This window comes from Hydra vulgaris, chromosome 01 (assembly GCF_038396675.1).
Source record: "Hydra vulgaris chromosome 01, alternate assembly HydraT2T_AEP".
Classification (NCBI taxonomy): Eukaryota; Metazoa; Cnidaria; class Hydrozoa; order Anthoathecata; family Hydridae; genus Hydra; species Hydra vulgaris.
Window position 1 is genome coordinate 14751739 of NC_088920.1, and position 10762 is coordinate 14762500.

The window sequence follows — 10762 nt, forward strand, 5'->3', positions numbered from 1 at the left end:
AGGCAATCAAGAACTCAATATACATTGTTAAGGCGTATTTTTTTCTATGTTCTGTCGGATCAACAGTATTTGATTTTGAAAACTAAATGATAATTATTTTTAAAGTTTAATTTTTTTTATAGGATTAGTTGATCAATACAAAACTACGAATAGTACGATCACCTATAGTAATAGTAGTGCTCAATATATCAATCTATTTAAATTATTTGTTTTTTGAAAATTTGTATTCATTTCTCTTTTCGTTTTGTCTTTACCTAACTTTTTTTAAACCTATGTTCCTTCTTGATTGTTAAGAAAATCTACATCTTCTTGACTAGTTTTTAAATCTTTAATTTTATCTTTAATCATCATATCATACAATTTTTTTGAAATTTTATTTTATTATCTTTCAATTTGATAAAAATATCAATCAGCAATAGACATCATCATTGACTCCCAAGGTGCAAGGTATGCAATATACACGAAGCTGTACACGAAAAATTAACGTTGAAATCAAAACAAAACTTGATAAATTACCAATGTATATATAGTCAGCAAAATTTCAAAAATCTGAAATTACTCATTTATATTGTATAATTTATTGTTATTTCAGAATACATTTATTTTGCTATATTTACGTGTTTATATTGTTTTCGTTTGGTAATTAGTATAAAAAAAGTTATATAACTTCGAATGTTATTCAATACAGTATTTCACCCCAATCCTCAGATACGTGCTCACATATGTGAGTACGTACTTTGTATTAGTATTATAGTTGAAGTTTAACACAGCAGTATATACTTCATTGTATTTAATTGAAAATATTAAACAACCGTGGAATTTCTAATCAATTCGTAGGTCAACTGAACGACCAAATAAAGTCTAAATGACTTACATAAGACGTCTATGTGACGTCTTTATGTCAGTTTGACGTCAAATGGACGTCCATTTGACGTCTTTGACGTTTCGGACGGACGTCTTGTGTTACATTTGGTAAGTCCACCGGGCGTCTAATCAACGTCTATAATGGACGTCCATTCGTCCTAAAAAGACGTCTTTTCAGGCTTGGCCAGGAAGGCGTGCGATTTCACGTCATAATATGACCACGCAAAAACTATTTGATTTTACTTAACTTGACCACGGCTGTTAATAAGTTTAATTTGTAAGATTAATAAGTTTAATTTGTAAGATTAATAAGTTAAAAATTTGTATACGTTTTAAAAACGCGCTAAAAAAATTATCCTTACTCGACTATAAAGAAACTTAAAAAAAACTTATCGTTAAAGAAGCAAAAAATTTTCGTAAAAAAAATAGCGAAAAACAAAATAAAAATAACTTTACTAAAACTAAAATAGCAAAAATCAAATTAAAACTTAACTAAATAAACAATAAACTATAACGATAAGATTATCTAAATTATGTTTGGAATAAATAACTTTGAATCGTTTATCTTTCCTAATGTTTTTATAATTTAATATTATGCGAAACCCTTTTTAAATAAAGTAACAACTTACAACAGACAATTGTTTAATAAACACGTACATTTAAAAGATTAAAAAAAGATTCTTAACAATTCTTCGCACAAAAAGTAAAAAAAGTAAAAATAATTAAATCGTTCATTTAAAAAATTGTTATTATTTCTTTTCATTTAAAAATATTTATAAGAAAAAATAAATACTTATATAAATATAAAAAAACATATATTATTCATTAATGCTTTTATAAAAAATCATTAGCAGTGATTTATTACTATATTTAAATGCGTTTCAATAATATAAAAACGTAAGTAAAGATCAGTTATTTAATTCAAATGGCTTTCAAAAAAGTTTGTGTTTTTTTTTCTTCTGAGCAAAAACTAATAATATAAATTATATTAGAGACCTTCGCTGTTTAAAGTCGTCGCTTGTAAAATTTTTTTTTCTTTTTAATTTTTCCCTTTGTTATTTTTACTTATAAAAAAATCTTATATAATTAATTGATATAAATAAAAAATTATGCAACTTTCAATGTTACTTGAATTAAAATCATTAGCTACTTTATTTAAAAGCGTTTTGCTAATAAAAAAACGTTAGTAAAGATTAACGTGTCGAAATGTAATTAAAAACTAATTATTTCAGCGCATTTGTTAAAAACCGTGGTTAAATCATCAAAAAAAAAAATTATTTGCGTGGTCATATAAAGACTTAACATCGCACACCTTCCTGGCCAAGCCTGTCTTTTGGACGTCTATAAGACATCCGTATGCCCACTGGGAGGATGTTTATACATTTCGTATTTTATTTTTTCATACGCATATAGAGGATATTGAAAAAAACATTAAATCTTTAGTTGAATTTGTGACAAAAAATGTAGTTATCAGACAATTTTTTTCAACAAATTGAAATTTTCATAAACGCCATTGAAATGTTAAATAAAAATAGTTCTTTGTAGGTATAGGATTAGCTTAAACAAATTAAAATAAAAACTATAAATTAAACTTGAAGTTGTTGCTAAGAGAACTGGTACTGGTACTCATTATTTGGGTCCCAGTGATAAAAAAAAAACCTTGTGAAAATTTACAAATTTCTCAAAAATTTGGTTGGGTGTAGCCACGGTGAAATAATATACTTTGAAAAAAAATCATTTTTATTTTGAAATCACTCATTATTTCACATCCTAAACATCTTTTGAGCTTTCATACATATTCTAACAAAAATATTTTGAAAATAAGAACACCCCTAATACATATATCAAGCCTTGTGCAAACAACTTATGCAAAGAAAAAATTATCCTAAGAAAAAAATCTTTCAATAAACTCCAAATTAAAAAATATATAGCCTAAAATATCTGAAAAAAACTAAACATAAAAATGACTTAAACTACATTACCACTTCCAGTATTTATAAATCAAGCAATGATCACACTTTAATGAAATAAATTCTGATCAACACAAAAAATTGTCATTATTAAACTCTTATCTAATTTAATATGCTACAACATAATAAAAAATATTTAAATTTTTTTTTAAAAACTTGCCAAAGGTTGTTAAACATATGAAATATAAAAATACAAAGTATATTCTTTGAAAAATAAAAGATTGTTTTTTTTTTTTAAATAAACTCAATCATAAAATTATAAAACTAGAAAAAATTTTCAACTAAAAATAATACTTTCTTTGCCCAAAATAATCTGCTATTAACAGAAACTCCTTATTTAAAAAAAGTAAAAATTTCTATATAATTCATATTTTATTGAACACCTGTATGATAATTAAAAATGACTCACAATAATGCTACAAAATTTTTCAACTTACCCAAAATAGAAGACAAAAGTGAAGACTCCTCACAACATTTTTTAGAAGGATTTAGGTTAACAAGAAACTTTAATAAACTATTTTGGCTTTTATTAGTTAATCCACAAATCATTGATAAACAACTCTTTAGCTTTTTATTGGCCATAATCTCATCACAACTTAAACAGTTATATGCATAAACAGATGCACAAAACTCCATTATAGTCAAATGAGCGAACTGATAATAACAACCCAGATCTGTTTCAATCTTTTCTATAAATCCAAAAAAATTACCTTCATTTTTATCAAAGTCACTAACAAATGTTTGAAACTCTTCTTTGGAAAAAATTACTTTATTTTCAACAAGTAATTCGAATGCAATTTTACAAATATTTAAAACATATTTTTTATCAGAATCGTTTTCCATTATCTGATAAATCATTTTATTGTTTTTTTTTATGTGTTTTCGCAAAAAGTATAAAAAAATATTTGCATACAAATCTGTCATTGTTAAAAAAGAATTTGTGTTTATGGTTTTTGAATCACTTATAATTTTACACATGGAAGATAAATAAAAAGGAACAGATGCCATGGCTTTTGCAATCGGAGAATTATTTAAAGTTGCTTTTACATTTTCTTTATTTTCTTCCGAAACATGATTTTCTACATATTTCGTTATTCCCTTTTCGTTAAACCCCATTATTTGAATGGTTAACTTATCATTACAATCTGTATACATACTTTGGTATTGATCTATTGCATAAACTCTACCAGCAACTACATGTTTATACTTTTGAATTACTGCTAAAACTTTAACAATCGGATAGTTACACTTTAATCCCAGATTTGATAACTCGTTAAAAAATTTAAACTCATCTAACCCATCAATTATAAACAGTGTAGTATGATTGCTAATATTAAAGTTACTTATAATATTTTTGTAGAAAACGCTTAGTAAATCATTAATATTAGAAATATTTTCATATTGATTAATCCTCCGGCATTCCAAATAAAAAACAAGTTTAACATTTTTCCAAATCAAATCATTTGACCAATCAAGCAAACATTTTCGAAGCAACCACGTTTTCCCAATACCAGCTATTCCAGATATTAATATCACAGATTTTTCTTGCATAAATACTTTACTGTATGGAATTGGTGAATAACTCATTTGCTTTTCAAGAAATCTTTTTCGTTCAACACTAAAAACAGCATCCATTTGAGTTTTTGCTGCATCAACAATACATAGATCAACAAACTGATGCATTAGATCAACATTTGTGGATGCTTGTAGTGGTGGTTGAAGTTCACTTATTTCCCCATAACATCTAAGATAATATTTTTTTAATTCAGCAGACATGCTTGACAAATCTAAAGAAAACAAAACAACTTTTAGTCAAAACATCATCATGATTTTGCTAATGTTCATGATCATAACAACGATGATCATTATTACTATAATTTTATATAGACATAAAATAGCTATAATTATTTACTTGACATAAAATTCCATATAGACTAAAACAAATCTTGTTAATCTGATTTTCATTGATTTAAAAATGAAGTTATTTAGAGTTAAATTTATTATATTTAACAAACATTTTTTTTTTTTTTTTTATTGTTTAATTACTAAAATTTCTAAATATAAAAATTCTAATGAGTATTATAAGTTAAATTCATTTTTATGAATTTGATTTTTATTGATAGTAAAATTAAAGTTACATAAAATATTTATCAAGCAATTTTGTCATAATTCAAGTCAAAAAAATATATAAACTTAAATCAACCTTAACATCATACCTCAATTGACATTAATAAATTTAATGAATTAAAAGGTTATTAATCAAAACAATACAATTAAGTTTAATAGTTTTATTTATTTACTTACACCATATACCACATATATATGGCTCTATATATATTACACCACATACTACATATATATAAACTAGAAAAAAATACTATATAACCATATATATATATATATATATATATATATATATATATATATATATATATATATATATATATATATATATATATATATATATATATATATATATATATATATATATATATATATATATATATATATATATATATATATATATATTTATACCACACCTTATACACATATATATACCACACCTTTTACCATTTACCACATATATATAAACTAGAAAATTATAAAAAATTACTTCAGTAATTTATTAATTTAATAATTTTAAGTTATGATAAAATTTTTACTTAAGCTTACAGTTGTTTATTCAATTCAAATAAACGTATTAGTTAAAATTGATTACAAATTATTTAGAAATAAAAGCTTCAGCAATGGTAAAGGCAACTTTTTAGATCCATTGTTATTTTAGGCCAAATTTTTAGATCCATGGCCCAATTTTAGATCCATCTATCTATTCCCCAATCCATAGCCCATTGATTCTCCCCATCCACTCCCCAATCCATGGCCCATTGATTCTCCCCAACAACATTTTAAAAGATCAAGCAAGAAATCGATATTGAACATTGTACTTAAAAATAGATCTCTGTAAAATGAAGGACTTTCCATATATTAAAAGTTAGTAATATGAAGATAATGTTAAAAACATTAGTTTTAAAATTTTCTTTTATTTTTAGGTCTTCAAGCATTTACTCAAGCATCAAGGAAAATATTTCATATATTTTTCTTGATGCAATAAATATATGTTGGGTGCAATCGAACTATTTTTGTACTAAATATCTGTTGTTTTGAGCAAGTTTTGTTAGAAAAATCAAGAAAATCATTATATAAAATTATTATATACTTACATATATATATATATATATATATATATATATATATATATATATATATATATATATATATATATATATATATATATTTATATATATATATATATATATATATATATATATATATATATATATATATATATATATATATATATATATATTATATACATATATATTTACATATACTTAAGTAAAAATACTTACTTCCGATCTTTCTTATAAACCATATATCAAATCTGTTGCAAAATTAGCATCTGCTAAGGTTGCATCTCTTTATCAAGCTTGACACTTTCTTACTTAAAAGCTTGGCACTTTTTTAGCTTAAAAACTCAGGTGATCATCGGAAGAGTTTGCTAGTTATAACTAAATGGTTTCAGGAGCATCAACCTTTCCACTTTATTAGCACACTTCTTACACAGTTTTCAGAAATACAAGAAATACTTTACCTAGGTGATGATTTCAGAAATGTTGTTATACTGAGGTTACTAATCACAACATTTTTACATTCGATTTATACAAACATATACTTAAAAGGCAACATCAAATCAATGGCCGAAAGAAAGTATTTTGGTATTTACTACCATAGTTTAATTAGACATTCTGAAGAACAATTTAGATTATTTTCAGGGCGTTCATGTAATACCGAAAAAGAAGAAGCCTTTTTCCATCCTCTTACAGAACTTACAATCTCACTTCAAATCATAATCCAGACAATATTATTCTTAATAATATAATAAGAATCTAAACAAATTCTAAACAATGATGAAAATGACTTCCAAATAAAAGAATCTAAACTCTATCATTTGTATTCTTCTATTAAACAATTGTATAAAAATCATGTCATTTATTTTACTATGATAGAGCAACACCCATGGGAGTATCAATCCATGCTTGAGAATATAGCAGATTATTTAGTAGAAGGTAAATGGTGGAACGAAACAAACACTGGTGTAGTGTTTTTTGATTTAGAAAATAAGGACTGTTTAAAAAAATGAACCCACTTTCAATCACAAAAAACTTCTATAACAAAAAACAATTTAGTGTCATGTTGAATCAAATGTCTAGAAAATCTTGAAAAAAAATGCTTTAAAAATTATGATAAGCGGTAATATAGTTCAACTTGATTATTTGAAATACTCGAACCGAGTTAGTTTAGAAAAAATAGAAAGTTCTGCAGATATTCCAATTGAAATAATTAAAGGTTAATTATTTTTTTGAATAAACTTTCTTGTTATTTATGTCTTTTATCCTTAGTTAAAGTATGAAATGTCTAAAATTGATTTATGTTTAACTAAACGGTCCTCAGAGATTTTTTTATTCTTCTACATCTACTTTTTAAACTATTTATTCTTCAAATCTGCAATCCTTATTTTTCTGTCAGGTCAAATTCTTAAATTTAAATTTAAGCCCCTAATATTTTATTTACCAAATTTTATAAACAAAAAACTTTTTTTAATATCGAAACTTTGGTCTCATAAAAATATCGTAGTGATTTAAAAGTAATTACAAAAAAGGTTTCGTAAAAGGTTTTCGAAATAAATAAAGAAGAAGCGCTAAATATAAAAAAAGATTTGAAATTATTTGGAAATCCCATTTTAAAATACTTCTTTTGATAAATAGTTCACAAAAATAAGTTCACCTCTTTTTTTATATCAAAATCATATCGGCAGTCGTTGCTTTTAAATGATACAAAATGCGTACCAGATATGGACTGAATTACTCGAATAGTTTGTTTTGTTCTATTGCAATAGCGAGTAATACGTTTAAATCTACAAGATATAACAAAAAGCCGTCCATAAGTTCATTAAGAGTACAGCAATGTTATTAAAGTTATTTTCTTAACATTTTACAGTTGGATTTTTGTTATTTCATTAACTGTTAATAAATCTCACCAAATAAGCTTCAAACTCAGAGAATCTATCAGTACTTGAAACAATATTTTTTCTTAATTAACTACAAAACAATTTGAACTATTTATTAACTCTACTTCACCTCCTGCTTTCACAATTAAAACAAATGTAGTCTTACTTGCAACAGAAAGAGGAAGCAAATGACAGTGACAGCAAAACATTTTGCTTTGTTTTTATATAATGGATTATACTTGAATGGGCTCCATTTCATGTGACATGAATAAAAATCCAGTGCACGCATTATGTGGAAATAAAGTATGAGAAAAAGGATATGGATCAAAATACCTATGCTAATTATGCAAATAAGAAGAAAGCATTAAAGTTCAAAGAGAAAACGCTGCAGAACACCTGAAAACATCAGCTGAAAAATGAAAGAAGTTTTTGAAAACTGTTTATTTACCTAAGGTAGATAGAGGCCCATTAGATGACATAGATGAAAGTTCAGGACTTAAAATGTCTGTTGAATTTTAACCTAAACTAAACTCATAAATAACATTTTGGGCTCTTGTTAAATATAAAAAATAATTTGTATCAAAGAATCTGGTTCATTCAATATAGTGTGAACATAAAATAAGATCACCTAAAAGAAAATCTTTAAATTGCTGGTGCACAGGCATTTCTTGTAGAACTTTCAAAATAACTTGAAATATAGAAAATCAGACATTTTACAAGAAAAATGTAATAGACACATGCCATTTATTATTAAAAATAATTGGGAGTGTATCAGTAAAGACACTGCTCTATTTAAGAAAATCTCCCTTATTTATGTGGCATGGTATTTGCTGAAAAGATGATAAACAGAAAAATGTGTGGTGTGACTCTAACAAGGCAAAAAAGAAACCATGATCTTAGAAATTATTGTTATAATGTTGCCATTGATGTTTTGAGTATAGCAATTTCTTAAGACTTAAAATCATCACGAGAATAAAAAAAATTTATTATTATTTAGCTTTTTGTGAATATGATAAATATGATTTGAAATGCAATAAATAACATTAAGTAACATACAATTAGTAAATGACCCGAGTTGATATTTGACCAGGGCCAGGCCGGGTTTGATAAAATATAGCCGGGGCTGGGTTTGTGACCAGGGCTGCATAAACATTTATACATCCATAAGTATAATTTTTTTATTCAAAATTCATAATACATTTTGTATATATATGCATATAAAATCATCATTATGATCAACATAATCATCACGATTATCATTACCGTCATCATCAACATCATCATCATGATCACCATCACAATAATAACTATCATCATCATCTTCTCTTTCAGCTAAAACTACACCATATAAATACTAAAGTTTATATAAATATGGAATGATATTTAGCTTAAATAAAACTAACGCTAGCTTTAGTTTTATTTAAGTTAAATTATTTTATAAATAAAAAGGTTAATTTTTTTAATAACAATTTTATGCTTCGCGTGAAAATTGTAACATATTTGAAACAACTTTTCTTAGTAAGATGAAAAAATCAAATAATTAAATCATTGAGTTAGTGTAGAAATTAAATTAGTTAGATAGAAATCAACTAAAAAGGTTAAAAATACTTTATGAAGAGGAAGGGGAACTAATTCACAAAATCGCTGATGATGTTTAATGAGTGGGCTTTTTAATTTTAATTAGTATTTAAAACAGAAAAAAGTAACTTTAAGTTTGAATATAACGAGTTTGTAAGAATGGCAACTGAGGCGAAAATATTACTTTGTATGCATATTTATGTTAAGTAACCAGAAACTTCATTATTTCATAATAAGTTATATTAACTTTGATGATTATTAACAATTTCATTGAAAATACAATTATTGTTGAAAGTCTTTTAGTTTACAAAATAAATCGTACAAATTGCTTAAAAGATTACATAAGAATAAAAAACAGATACACAAAATTAAGTTTACATAAAAAATACATACTTATTAAATAAAAAATAAGAATATACTCATAAAAATCAATAATACATAATTAACTTTCAAAATTTTGACAATTTAAAAAACATATATTCAAAACATTTATTTTTGTAAAACAAATAACATTAGTTTAAAAGATTCACGGATTTGCAGATGTGGCTCCAAGAATGAGCCATAATATTAAAGTACTAGTTTGTTCAATAGTATATTCTTAAAACAATTTATGCTAGAGATATCAAAACTCAACAAATTTCGAATAATACAATTTTTAAAACAATTCAACAGAAAACTCAAGAACTCTATTTCGCTTAGTCAGCGTATTTTTTGAACCAATAGAATTAGTTTGTTTGTAGATTTGACAGGTTTTTAGTGTTTGCAAATATTCTTTTTATTCGCACCAAGATGTTTTGAGAACATTCAAGTTTATGTATGTTTCCATGTATGTCCGAAAACAAAATTTTTTTATTTTACGGCCACACATAAGCTTAAATGTTCTCAAAACAACTACAATACCTGGCCAGTTTTTTGCAACTAAATATTATTTCCGTGGTCAGTAATCAAAAGTGATGGCTCCCGCTTCCCGACCAAGCCAGATAACGTACAATAAATAATATACAAAGATTATTTACCTTAATTTATTTAGACTATGTAATTGATCTAAAATTAAAAAAAAAAAATATTTTTATGTATTGCTTTTTTTACATGAAAAATTAATAAAAAAATTATAACAAACTAATTACTTATTTTTACCTTTGAAATTTTCCTCAATTTCAACTACTATATCATTGCGGTTAAAAGCTATTAACTCTTTTTTTAACTGATCCCATGAAAAATATCCATTTATTTGTTTCCATTTTTTAAAAACATTTTCAGCTTTATCAAAACATTTTGTATG

The 10762-nt window shown here is 24.9% G+C and overlaps 1 protein-coding gene across 1 annotated transcript in view; it reads right to left on the reverse strand.

The window, feature by feature from the left end:
* Window positions 1-270: 270 nt before the first annotated feature.
* LOC136074137 (NACHT, LRR and PYD domains-containing protein 6-like) overlaps window positions 271-10762 on the reverse strand; it is an 11693-nt gene continuing 1201 nt past the window's right edge. The window contains exons 2-6 of the mRNA XM_065786439.1: window positions 10618-10762; window positions 9118-9240; window positions 8351-8407; window positions 3272-4621; window positions 271-338 (exon numbers count right to left, since the gene is read on the reverse strand). The exon at window positions 10618-10762 is cut by the window's right edge and continues 134 nt beyond it. Coding sequence (XP_065642511.1) covers window positions 271-338; window positions 3272-4621; window positions 8351-8407; window positions 9118-9240; window positions 10618-10762 — 1743 coding nt within the window. The remainder of the gene's footprint in view (window positions 339-3271; window positions 4622-8350; window positions 8408-9117; window positions 9241-10617) is intronic.